The sequence below is a fragment of the Rutilus rutilus genome (genome assembly GCF_951802725.1).
Source record: "Rutilus rutilus genome assembly, chromosome: 17".
Taxonomy (NCBI): Eukaryota; Metazoa; Chordata; class Actinopteri; order Cypriniformes; family Leuciscidae; genus Rutilus; species Rutilus rutilus.
Window position 1 is genome coordinate 27867580 of NC_140230.1, and position 14287 is coordinate 27881866.

A 14287-nucleotide genomic window follows, 5' to 3' on the forward strand; every position below is an offset into this window, starting at 1 on the left:
TACAAGATGTTAAACCAGGTTTACACAGTGATTTTCTGAGGAACATTTACCAGCAAATCGGACACAATCGGTTTCCACTGTTAGAGATATTTTGTATTGTTATAAGTGGTTGAAAGAATACTTCAGCACTGAGGAGTATCAGGTACAGAGACATCATTTTCACCAAACATAAAAATAATAATAATAATAATAATTAAAAAAAAATCAATAAATAAATCAATTATATACCATATAAATGTAATAGCTATGTGAAGGCTATGTTTTTTATTTAGCTTTTTTGTTCTTTTTAAATTCATTTAACTGTAGCTGGTATTATAACCCTTTACAAATTTAAACGCTGAAGTGTCAATACTGAAAATACAGTAAGTTTTTTTTTTTATATTTATCATCAATGTTACCTTTATTAGATAAACTCACCGACTATGTACACATGAGTTTGTGGCCATGCTAGTTGAACAACTAAGATTCTTACCCACAATATACAGTTAAAGCATAAAGCGGTCTGGACGTAAACATCTTGTGCTGAGAATAATAATTTCGCAACTATGCATGGTTTTGCAACATTGCTATGAAAAACAAAGTACCTATTTGACAAGAAAGGCCATACATGATGCCCTCTGCCTTGATTCTTAAGGAAGGGGAATGCTGTAAATTGTACATAAATACAGATAAGTCTCTCTCTTGTTTTTCAGGGCATCATAATCAGTCAAAACGTTTGAGTAACCTTTCCAATCTCTTCTGCTCCTTTCGCCAGTCTGTGCTCGTTCGACTCCTCCAGGTCTCCATGCCCAAGCTTTCTGTGCTTCCAGCTCAGTCTCTCTCTTCTTTCTCCTCAAATAGGACGAGATATGAGCTATATGAACAGCTGCTGTAGTGTTCCATGATATCACAGTGGGGTCATGGGTCGGGGGGGACGTGTCACCGGTGAGGGAAGCAGCAGGAGGCACAGAGACACAGTGTGACCACATGAATGTGGATAAATGCGTGTGTGTGTGTGTGTGTGTGTTTTCATCAGGGTAGGTGTGTGTGGAGCGTGGCTAGCAGCTTTGTGGTCTTTGTTCCATCGTAAAGTCTTTTTCTTTTTTTTTTTTTTTTACTGGCTGGCCCGAACAGAGGCGAGGTGGTCGCTGTGTTGGTTCTGGGCCCGGAAGCGCAGCCTCTGCTTGTTGGACTTCTTCTTCTGCTCTTTGGTCCGGTGGCCCTTCCCCGAACCCCCTATGGCAAAGAAAAAACACATTAATTCTAGAAACTGTTGATGCGCTCATTTTCGGATTCGTGATCAGGGGTGTAGCAAACATTATGACATCCATTTTTAGAAATTCAAAAGGCTTTTTGAGGAATAATCAAGAAAAAAATAGTTTCCGGTTGCATAAAACAACAGCTTTAAGACCAAGCAGAAATTTTTTTTGCAACAGAAGTTGATTAATATTCATGTTCAGTGTTGGGAGTAGCGCATTACAAAAGTAATTACATTACAGTAATATATAATCCATTTTTTGAAATATTATACTCGTTACAATCTCAGTAACGCATGTTACAACAACACATTTTAACCCGAAATTAAGTGGTTATTATATATATATTTTTTGTGCAATTTTAATGCAATTTATTCCTGTGACGGCAAAGCTGGATTTCTTCAGTCTTCACTGTCACGTGATCCTTCAGAAATCACTGTATGAATCATTGTATTTCCTTCAGAAATCATAATGTGCTAATTTGGTGCTCAAGAGACATGTCATATTAATATCGAAATTGAAAACGGTGCTTCTTAATATTTTTATGGAATCTGTGATACTTATATTTGTTGAATAGAAAGTTTTTTTTTTATTGTTAAAGCTTAGAATGAAAACAAGTACAAGAATCTTTTAACTCACTCAAAGTAAAACACTTTTGAGTGAGTTAAAAGATTCTTGTACATTATGATTTCTATGGAAGCTTGTTTCCGCCACAGAATAAAACATTTTAAAAAATAATTGCGACTTAATATCTCACAATTGCGAGATATAAAGTCAGAATTGCGTGAAATAAAGTTGCAATTGCGTGTTATAAAGTCAGAATTGCGAGATATAAAGTCAGAATTGTGAGATATAAAGTCAGAATTGCGTGAAATAAAGTCAGAATTGCGAGATATAAAGTCAGAATTGCGTGAAATAAAGTCGCAATTGCGTGTTATAAAGTCAGAATTGCGAGATATAAAGTCAGAATTGCGTGAAATAAAGTCGCAATTGCGTGTTATAAAGTCAGAATTGCGTGAAATAAAGTCGCAATTGCGTGAAATAAAGTCACAATTGCGTGTTATAAAGTCAGAATTCTGACTTTTTTTTCTCACAATTGCGACTTTATATCACGCAATTCTGACTTTATAAAATAATTGTTTATAAAATAGTAAAATATTATAAAAACTATATAAAATAGTTTATATCTCGCAATTCTGACATCTTTTCTCAGAATTGCGAGATATAAAGTCCAATTCTAAGGAAAAAAAGACGGACTTTTTTTTAAAACCTCAGAATAGTTTATATATAATAACACGCAATTGCGACTTTATAACACGCAATTCTGACTTTATAACACACAATTGCGTATTATAAAGTCAGAATTGCATGATATAAAGTCGCAATTGCGTGTTATAAAGTCAGAATTGCCTGATATAAAGTCGCAATTGCGAGAAAAAAAGTCAGAATTCTGACTTTATAACACGCAATTGCGACTTTATTTCACGCAATTCTGACTTTATATCTCGCAATTCTGACTTTATAACACGCAATTCTGACTTTATATCTCGCAATTCTGATAAAGTCAGAATTGCGAGATGTAAACTCGCAATTGTGAGATAAAAAGTCGCAATTATCTTTTAAAAAGGAAATACAAGTGTTTTTTTTTTTTATTCTCTTAACTGTTTTATGGAGTGACAGTTAAAGGGTTAAAATACCAAGCCAGACCTTTAGCTGCCTGTGAATGATATTTTTAATGGTTTAAAGACAGCAGATCTCCGAGCAGAACCCCAAATCAAATGAACCTTTCTTCACCCCTTCTCCCCTCCTCACACTCCAGTGGAGCAAAGTGCATAACACTCGTTTGCTTCTCAGCCAGGCTTCTCAGACCAGAATTAATGCAAGCCAGGTGTCGCAGGCAAAGCATTCTGGGAAAGACTGTGTGGCATATCGCACACAACGAAGGGTGGCTAGCTAAATCCAACAGTGGCAAATAAGATAACGAGGTGCATATGATTGAGTGTGTGAGTGTGTGAACGTTCGAAGGAGAAAGTGTGACTGAAAGGCACAGAAAATTTGTCAGCAGGGGAAAAACGAGTCAGACTTGGATGCCGGGTGGTATCTGGATCCCGATCTGGCACACATTCTCCGTTAGCTGTGCTACGGTTCACATACAGGCGGCAGAAAAGAATCTTTCTATAGTTGTATTTCAAGGCCTGGCTCACAGTCTTATTATTGCACTTGTTCAGGCCATTTAGCACCACAAAATGAGGCAAGACTGCATAATGTGTGGTGACTTTATCTCAAGTGGGCCTCTCTCTCAAACGCCGTCCCAGCTCTTGGCTCGCTCGCAGCTGCCCGATTGCCATTCCCAGCCCCAACGATGTGAATTCTTAAGAAAATGATTTTCTTAAGTGGAAACAACCCTGAGAAAATGCTCTCTTTTGGTGGCACGAGAAAAGAAAAAAAAAAATCGTAATCTTCCACCGGCAATTTCCTGCAATTAATACAATCGTTCTATTTTTGGGACTTATTTCTTGCGGTCTCGCAATTTGGCACAATGCAAAAATGTTGTCTTTACACGACGGCTCGTTATGCCTTCAGAAACGCCTCGAAAAAGAGCTAGGGGTCTGAGATCACTGAACCGAATCTCCATGCGCCTCACATAAAAACTACAGCAACAGCGAAACCGTTGAACCTCTTCGATAAATGTCGCTTTCAATTGCTCCAAGTGAGCTAGAATGGATTTATTCAGGCACAGTATGCAAGTTCATAATGACCACAGGCAATATCTTTTCGTTTTCCATTTTAAGAGGCCATTTTGATTCAAAACTGCATGCTTTATAAACAGTGTCTACTCTGCAATGCGATCAATTTGGGGGTGCAGTTTGATGGCAGTAAAGAGCAGAGGTCTACATTAAAAAGTCCTACAGTATGTTGCAGGCCAGAGCACATATGTTCTTTCCTCCCAACCATTAGAACAATATCCTGTCTCATTAAGTTCTGTTTATAGTAGTGGAGAGCAGTGTGATTACCTAAAAGAGAACTAAACCTCAGGCTATGCGTCTATGGCTGATCAAATCATTTCAAAGACATCATTCAAAAGGACGGGTTCTTCTAAAGGAGTATTGTAGTAAATATTTGTCAAAGGCATTATAAGTTAGATCCCAGGGAATGTTCTCAGAACTTTGGCTAAGGTTTCTGGCAAGGTTCTCTCAAAGTTATGAACAAATGTTCTTCCAGTAACATTAAAGGTATAGCGGAGGATTTTCTTTTTCCGGGTGGATCATCAAGACTATTGGTCCTCCTAAGTGTCAATCATTCTGGTGATATGTTTACGTAAGGCCGTCGTACGTGCTCGTGCACACGATTCACACGATGGCGTGCGCTCAAAACACAGGTTGAACTTGTTTCAATGTGACTAACGTTCTCATAATGTTTGCAAAATGATACAAGCTGGAAGTGTCCTTGAAAATGTCCTCATTTTCTATTGTGCATTTAAAAATGGAACATATTCATTTAAAAATGTAATTTCAAGTTTTGGATTTTTCTTTGACATCATTGTCATTCAACAAGTTCTTTACAGTTCATAAGTGTGTTGATTACTACAAGTAATTTAGTAAGACAGACTATTATATACTATAGTTCATGACAGTACTATATTTACCATGGTCAGAATACAGTAAACCGGGTTTCCTTCTTTTTTTTTTTTTTGACTGGTTCCACCTTAAAAATTGTAATAACACTGCAAATTTGACTAAGAAATGCCTGTCTCAAGAAACAGGGTCACGTAGAACTTCCTACAAGTAACAGCTTTCAATTACACATCCCATTGGAAGCTCAAATCATCATTCATTTGTGAATTCTGAAAAAATTATGTTGGAAATTTCATAACATTTCATAACTGACAGCTAGAGGGCAACCAAAACTAACTGAAAGCTTTATGTCTGTGCAGGTCAAAACAATGCATGAAATGGAAAATCATATCAAGATGTCTGCATCCTCGCCTCACTGTGCCTCAACCTGAATTGATGTCAGGTGTATGATTTTGTGAATTAGGACTGGGTTTGCAGTTTTGATCTAATATTAACAATTAATTGCCAACTTTAATTAGCAAGGTTCACAGAGTGAGGTCAAGACAACACTGCCTTTCGCTACAACCCCACAGTTTGAATTACCGCGGAGAGAAGTGAGGGGAAAAACTGATGTGTTTTTAGCATTTCTGATTGGGAAGGCTGAACGCAAACATGCCAGAATGGTTTTTTTATCTATAAACACTGGTTAATTTTTCCTTTTTTTTTTTTTTTTTTTTGTGGAATTTAAAAAAAGAAATCTTTCCAACACTGATTGCTTTCCTTTTGTAGATAAAACAAGCATCTGCCAAAAGACACTCAGTTTTACATGACTTTCAGCATCAAACAAATAAACAAGTTAGTGCTAATCAGAAACAGTGAACTAGTGTGCGCTCTAATGTTCCGATATCTGCACGGAAAATTGATTACCACTCCTTGGCAACAAAAGAGAGAGTTTTCCCCTGAGTGTACGAGTGTCAAGAAAGGAAAGCAAAGCAAAGAGAACACAGGTGTAAGTTGAAACACATTCTGTAGTGTACATCCGTGTGATTTCCTCATAACTTCCTTTCTTCTCCTGGTTTCTGCCACACGCATGGATATGATCTGCTGAAACACCTGGCAATGGTAGACCACTGAGTGGAAGTTCCACTCCCAACCACAAATTCCTTCAGCGCATGGTTACTCTCTCCTTTCAATCCTCTACCTGGCTCTGACTGCATGCGTTTGTTTTCTTTCATGCCATCAAATAATACATCATTTCATATAGGTTTTTTTTTTTTTAAGCTTGAAATGGTATTATCAAGATGAAAACTCTAATCACATGCTTGTGAAACTGTAGCTCAAATAGCCATTCCAATACAGCATGACACTATACAACACCAAGGTCATGGGTTTGATTCCCAGGAAATGCATGAATTGATCAAATGTATACACTGGCAGTCTGGAATAAAGATTTTTTTTATGATTTTGAAAAAAGTCTCTTCTGCTCACCAAGACTGCATTTATTTGATAAAAATACAGTAAAAACAGTAATATTGTAAAATAATGTCACAATTTAAAATAACTATTTTCTACTTATTCTAAAATGTAATTTATTCCTGTGATGTTAAAGCTGAATTTTCAGCATCATTAATCCAGTCTTCAGTGTCACATGATCCTTCAGAAATCATTCTAATATGCTGATTTAGTGATCAATTATAGTCAATTATTATTGGTGCTCAATTATTAATAATGGTTACTATAATAATTATTATAAACTTATAATATATTTTAAATTATATATATATAACTTATTTTAAATCATTTTATACCAAATGCAAATAAATACATGATAATAGTTAAATATATAATATAATATACCGTAATATAATATAATATAATATAATATAATATAATATAATATAATATAATATAATATAATATAATATAATATAATATAATATAATATGGGCTGAAAAGAACAACATACAGTAATGTTGATCATTTACAATGATTCAAAAATATATTCCTGTTATGCTTCATTTGAAAAGGCTTCTCCTTAAAGGGTTAGTTCACCCAAAAATGAAAATTCTGTCAGTAATTACTCACCCTCATGTTGTTCCATTCCCGTAAGACCTTCGTTCATCTTCATAACACAAATTAAGATATTTTTGATTAAATCTGAGAGCTGGATCACTCCTCCATAGGCTTATTCATTTCCTTCTATCTGGGCCTCGAGTTTTTTCACGTAGTGTTTTAGCGCAGCGCGTCTGTTACACGTCACCACGTAGGCTCACTATTGGGCGACGCTGGTCATGTGTGTGATGCGTGTGACGTACAACACAGACGCGCTGCGCTAAAACACCACGTGAAAAAACTCGAGGCCCAGAGAGAAGGAAATGAATAGTGGAATAAAGTCGTTATTTTTGTTTGTTTTTGCGCACAAAAAGTATTCTCGTCGCTTTATAAACTTAAGATTGAGCCACTGGAGTCACTTGGACTATATTAACGATGTCTTTAATACATTTTCTGGGCCAGCGAGTTATAATGTCTTAGAAGCCTATGGAGGAGTGATCCAGCTCTCAGATTTAATCTAAAATATCTTAATTTGTGTTCCGAAGATGAACGAAGGTCTTACGGGAATGGAACAACATGAGGGTGAGTAATTACTGACAGAATTTTCATTTTTGGGTGAACTAACCCTTTCATAAAAAAATAAATAAAAAAAGTGTTATACTTTAATTGTTATACCATTGTGAGTCTGACTACTTGATTCTGATTGGCTGGAAGGTGTGCAATAAAACTGTTTAATGCACAGGTCAGTTTAATCATATTCTTCATAATTATATCGTTCTATATTAATACGCTGTTTTCATTGAAGCACACACATACGTCTCATACACAGAGAGCGGAGATCGCATTGCGCACACACACACACACACACACAAACATTCAAGAGCACAGCTTTGCTACTGAATCGTTATATTTCACAGCAACAATGGGGTTACATCGCTATTTTGAAGTAATTAAACACAGCTTTGTTGTTTAAATAGAGAATGCAGGAACAAATCTCTCTCTCTCTCTCTCGATAATTATTTCAAATAAATGCTATAATTCATTCATTCAAATAAATGTAAACTTGCTTTATCTCTGTGTCTGATTCAAAGCGGGCAGAATATGCTAGATCTAACGAGCCACAACTGACGACGATAACCGTCAATTTAACCCTTACGGTCAAATATTGCACTGCAAACATCAATAACAGCTTTAAGTTGTCACTGCTATAGCAAATGAGCATGGTATAAGCGAGATAATCCACGGCTAGCTGTGCCTACGCGCCGTGCATTAAAAACATTTAATGCACGGCTAGCCGTGGATTCTCCCTTACAAATTCTAGAGATTTTTTTCCACCAAATCAGTGGAACATGCATAAAAACTCCCCATATTCCATCTGAGCCTGGCAGTGACCTGCCGAAAAGACGCTGAAGAGGGCCGTGACTAAATGAAAACACGTCCTTCCAGCCTTAAAATCCAACCCAAAGTGACTTCATCTGCATGACTCAAGTAGTTCAGGAATCGAAAGGCCTAATCTTATCAGCACAGCATGTGGTTTAAGGAAATCGATGCCTGACCTCAGGAAAGCATTACGAGCGAGCGGTAAATGGGCCTCTCTGCGAAGGCTCTTCTTCTGCTCAGAACCTTCTCATCTTTCAAGGGATCAACAATTAATAATTGCCTTCTCTGCTGATCCTTAATCTCATCCACTCCCCCCACCGCCCCCCAAAAAGAGCTAAAGAGAGAATGAGGAGGAAAGACGCAAAATGGAAACCAGGGTACGATGCTTCTTGTGGAAGAAAGAGATGATAAAGCTGCTCTTTTGATGGTCCATCATTTTCATAAAGACACCAAACGCAGAGTCATTATTTGTGAGTGAAGGAGAGGACCACTGGCGCCAGCGAGATTTGATTTCAGTAGCAGAAATTGGATTAGCAGCCATTAAGGGCCTCCTAACACATACATTTATAATGCTGTGAAGAGATGCGTAACTGCAAACTGCTCCCCTTGACTTACACTGTGGACAATGTGTCTGGAAGGAGATACAGTGAACCTGGCAGAACACAGGAGGGGAATTCACTGAACTGTTGCATCAGTTTTACCCACAGCATTTCAGCGCAAAACCCCCCACTGCAATCCCGTTTTACCGGTCTCATAAGTCATAAAGACATGTTTCTAAATAAATTAAGCTAATTATGGATTATGCCTTTTTTTTTAAAGGTCAGAACTAATGCCCTGGTGCAATTAATGTTGTAATTAACCAAATTTAATTGTGTGTTTTGTATCTTGTATTATCCTCATAGCAACAGTTATTCCTCAGATGTTAGGAGATAAAAAGAAAAAAAGAAAAGAAAATCAGTAAAAAAAGAAAATAAAATAAAAACTATGCTTATTATCAGATGAATTACAAATAAAGATTAATTGATTCAAGTCCCTGCAATTCATTTTATGTTCAAGTGTAATATTATCGTGGTACTATATTGTATTTCAAATGAAATTGTCAAGTTTAAATTTGCTTTATTTCGTCATTTCTCATCTTCAAACAGGCATGGGCTACACCAGGTTGTTCTATAGGTTATATATATTAGAACATTAATACATGCATCAAATAATAACAATTTAAATAACCCTCAAAATAGAAAATTAACTAATAACACAAACATTAAAATCATTACATTAACATCAACATAAATAATAAAACATATTAAGTCATGGCAACATGTTTTTACATTAACTCATCCAAAAACTTTAAGCAATTTAAACTTTTTGTTGTATAGATTATATGAGATTCAACTCGATTTAAGTCAGTTTAATATAATTTAAGTTGAAATGACTTTTCATTCTGAGCGTTTTTGAAAAAAAGTGTCCAGCCAACCAGTGATCATTTTTGATCATTTTCACAAAACTTGCATGGGCCCCAGAATATTTTATTGTATGAATATCTGAACATCCAAGCTTGTAGTATTGCTAAACGCTTTTTCAAAAAAGTGTATCTTAACTGTAGCTGAACTACTGTAAATTATGATTAGCTTGTAGCTTAATACACCGTTTCAAAGCAGCTTCCCCAACACTGCCCTGAGAAGACGATCCTTTATTGGTAGAAGTCCATCTTGCTAACCAGCTGACAAGAAGCTTCTCTGCACAGTGTCTCTTAGCCTAACAAGGTTACTCTGGATCATACTTCTCTCCCCTCCTCTCTCTCTCTCCCTCTGAAGCTCTGCTTACTATCAGAAGGAATGATTTAAAACACATACATTCCGAACTCAAAGCTAATGTTGAGATTAGGTGGGTCATTATTGTCTTGAATCTGTGCAACTGTAGAAGTGTAGAGAGATTAAGGAGCAGGTGAGTGTACCGCATTGGTTCTTTGAAGATATCCGCGATGATATGTCCACTGCCGTTAGATCATCATCTTTAGCACAAAAACACGCATGACTGCAGTGATTTATCTGGTGGTTACTGCACAGTTATCAGGTCATGGGCCAGAGCTGAACTGGAAAAGTCTGAACACATTATCTTTAATGCAATACAAATAATGTGTCCAGACTTTTCCCAGATCAGAGCTGGTTTTAAGACTGATGAATAAAATGATGGATAAAATGTATTTTTTGTAACTTAATTGATCATAGATATCGTAAATGATTGGCCGTAAATGATCGTGATACATGAGCACTGTAGCTAAATATCTCTAACTGCAAGGCAGCTGATCCAGCCTGCATTTAATCAAAACATAATAGGAGCTATGATAAAAATAATGAATTAATAGTTTTGACTTGTTTTCCTGTAAAACTCTAACGACCCTGAAAACAAGATAGAGTTACAGACAAATAAACCGCAATAAACCGATCATGTTATCTTGCTTTTGGATGTCTGCTGTATGAGAACGCAGTCATGTAAGACAGTTCTGGCAGTAACTACTGAACCGCTTTGACGACATACTGTACTTTGTTCAGGCATTTCAGAACTACCAAAACAGCATTTCAGATGCTGTGCAAAAAGATCCCGCTGGTTTGGTCCAGTTATGCCGTCCCATGCGCATCGAGGAATTTATTCGGTAATTGTGTTTCCATCACAGTTTATGCGCATGTTTTCTTAGCGGACAAAAAAAAAATGTATCCGACTTTTTTTATGCGCATATTGGTGTTTCCATCCAGCGTTTTTTGTATGCGATAACCCATAATGGATGGAAACATGGCTAATGATGTCAACTTCACATACTTTTGAAAATCCAGCATTTAGATGATCCTGATAAGCGCTCATTGTCACAGTTGTAAACACGACAGCTTCTTCTTCCATGATGGGTTTGGCATCATGACGGCTTTGCTTCCAGGCAGAACGTTAAAGAAATCCTTAGTCAATCACTAGAGATGGTAATTAAGGCAGATGAATTATTCTGACCAATGTTACTGTGTAGTCTGATTAAAAATATGTTGAGCTATCATTCTATTCAGAATTCCGTCAATCACCTGCAGACTTGAATGATGTCCACTATGAGTTACCACAGCCATACCAGCTGCCCTCTACGCCACACACAGAAGCTGATATGCCTGCCACCGCAAACCCATATAGAAGGCTGCAAAACAGCTTCTGTGGTCTCCTATCTCACTGCCTGACTCACCCCCACATCTGGGCATAAGTACATAGAGCTGAAGTCTTGAGTCCCTCAGAAAATGAGGCGTAATTAGCTTTAGTTTCATTTAATTACTGCCTAAATGTTATGTTACATTTCTGACGAACGACATAAACAGCTTCCACAGCTTTATCAAAGAGAACCTCTGTGCTATTTTAGCAAGCATCCAATGGACTATTACCAACCAGGACTGAGAAAACGGCAGTAGGATGATAAAAAAGATCAAGGGAATACCATATATTTATAATTTGTGTCACATGCCACAGTTTCACGAATGCATCATTTCTGATAAGGCAAATGACAGCTGCAGCCGAGGTAAAACTATTCCGTTTTTCTGGATTCGCTTAAGCGTATTCAAAACTTCAGCGCGGCGCTTTGATCTGTCAGATTTACGTAAACATCTGTTTTGTGCTGATAGAACGAAGGAATGAGATACTAGGAGTGGTTCTTATCAAATCAGCCATCGTCGGATTGCGAGGAAAGGAACTGATCGCCCAGGCATTTTGTGACTAACATCTCGGAATGTTTAAGAACACCTTTTGTTTATATGAACGACAACAGTTGCTATAAATAGCCCATGATTAAGGCTTCTATCATTGCTGATGCATACAAACAGGAAAAAATCTCGTCCCTGGAATCCATCACTTTTTTTCGCTTGCTCCAGGAGTGCACAACTGTACAATTACTGTACGTTTAAAAGCTCATTTTCATGTTTGTTCTGAAAATGGAACAAAAGGAAAAATAAGAAAAAAAATTAAACAGCTCCGCCAAGGATGTGACCTCGTCACACTAAAATTACACGAACTATTTGATGGAACATTTGTTTTCGATTTCACTCCTGAAGCTGCATTTCCTGCGAGTGCTGTGGGTGATGGGAAGTACAGCCAATAAGTGTGTGCGTCATGGCAAATGAGAACATCGTAGCTCCCTTACACAGGGGCCAAACTTCAGATTTTGTCATGTACTGTACATATGGATGCAGAGGTAAAACTATTTTACACCCCTATGTGCGGTTGTCCTGGCAGGAGAGTGAACGTTCATTATTGTATAGAGTTATGGGAAACATTTGGGGCCGCCGTCACCACTGGGGCTTTTCAAACAGGGGTCCATGTTAAATTCATACAATCTAATCTGTTCCTTATATAAATACACACTGAGGTGCAGCCATACTATAAAGCAAACCTTTAGGCTACATCTTGAGTCAAGAAAGTACCTGTCATAGCCCTGTCTGGGCCATATGTGTTTCTGAGCAATACACCCGACCGTTTCAGATCTGTTTGCTCCCCAAGGGCGCTTCTGGAGGATGTAAGAGGAAATTGTGCAGCATGATGTGTTCTTTATATCTCATTTCAGAAACAAGGCCTTCAATCTCCATCTCCAATGGGGAACGGAGAGGAAATCTGCCTCTTGTCTCCAGGAACCAAGTGGGTTTCTACATAAAGAGGAAGTGCCCATGAGGCAGACGATCTGTGCCAAATCAGACAGGCTTACACACTAAAACTGAAGAGAGTAGTGTGTAAGCGTGTGTTTTCGAGGGCAGGGACCCTCTGTGAAATGCTTCAAGTCAAGGGCGTCACGCCTGCTTTCCTTTCCTTACCTCAATTTATAAAATTCCCTTCAAACAGCTTTCATGTGTCTAAATGGTGTGCTTGTAGCCTTTCGAGACAACTTAACTTTAAAGAAGAGCAATAGAAACTTTTGTACTTGCATCTGTGGGCCTGTGGGGCTGTGAGGTGTGTTTAATGTTTGGAGGATCTAGGTGCAAAGGTTCCTGTCAACCCAAAACCACTCACCTGAGTGAAACTGGCAGCTTTTATCATCTATATGGAGCCGCCCCGGTGCCAGTAATTCCCCTGGTTCTACTACAGTACTTCTGCTATAAGCTCTTTCAAGGCCCAACTGGGTCAGGGGTTTCACACCGCAGCAATGGTTAGAAAAACAGGAACATGTCAGGGAAAAGATCCAAAAGTAACTAGAGGTAGCAGGGATTTATCCTACATCCAGGTATTAAGTATAAAAACTGGAGACTTGGGCTCTGGATGAACGTTGAGAGGCAAACAAACCAACTAAAACCAGCAATACTGAAGTTACAGTTCTGAATAAATTCTGCATATATTTAGCATAAAGAAAAACTACAGTTTCAACCAAGAGCAACTGCACCATTTAAATAGGAAATTTGAGGGTATATTTTTAACTTAAAACAAGAGTTGTGCAAATTGAAGAACTGAAGAACTGGCTAACTGGCTAAAAATTGGCTAGTTTGTATTAATTAAAATACAGCAAAAGTATCAGTAAAATATGTACATTAGATTTAAAAAAAAAACTTAAAAATGAGAAATGCTGCCTTGACAACTAACTGAAATTCAAGATGATGTTCTTTAGTACTAAAATTTATAAAACTAAAATTAAAATAAATTAAAGCTCAATAAAAATAAAAAAATAAAAATGAGAAAAGCACATAACATTAAAATGATTAAAAGGCCTATAAACCTTCTACTTCCTTACATTTAAAACCAAATTACAATTCTGCATTCTGTTTGTTACCAAATCCAATTCAGGAATTTCACTGGAATTTAAAGGAACTCTCATTTCAGTTCCAAATAGTGCATGACCCCATTTGCAACCCATCTGTTTATTTTATTGAATTTACCCAATTGCAAATTGACACAGTCTCTTTTGGCTATTCCCTGCTGTGTGTATGCAAGCTTGGATGTACAAACACCTAAAAACACATGCATCCAGCAGCAAACGACACTTTGTTTTGTCTGGGTGTCTATTTCGTTGGTCCAAGCCGCTGGATGTGAGTGGGTCAGAAGCCACAGCTTCCCTCAGTATCG

General features: G+C 37.4%; 1 protein-coding gene across 1 annotated transcript in view; it reads right to left on the reverse strand.

Annotated features, from left to right (window-relative positions):
• Positions 1–294: 294 nt before the first annotated feature.
• Positions 295–14287, reverse strand: part of rspo2 (R-spondin 2) — a 61354-nt gene continuing 47361 nt past the window's right edge. Inside the window, exon 5 of the mRNA XM_084385414.1 lies at positions 295–1215. Within this exon, the coding sequence (XP_084241540.1) occupies positions 1094–1215 (122 nt within the window). The 3' untranslated portion in view covers positions 295–1093. The remainder of the gene's footprint in view (positions 1216–14287) is intronic.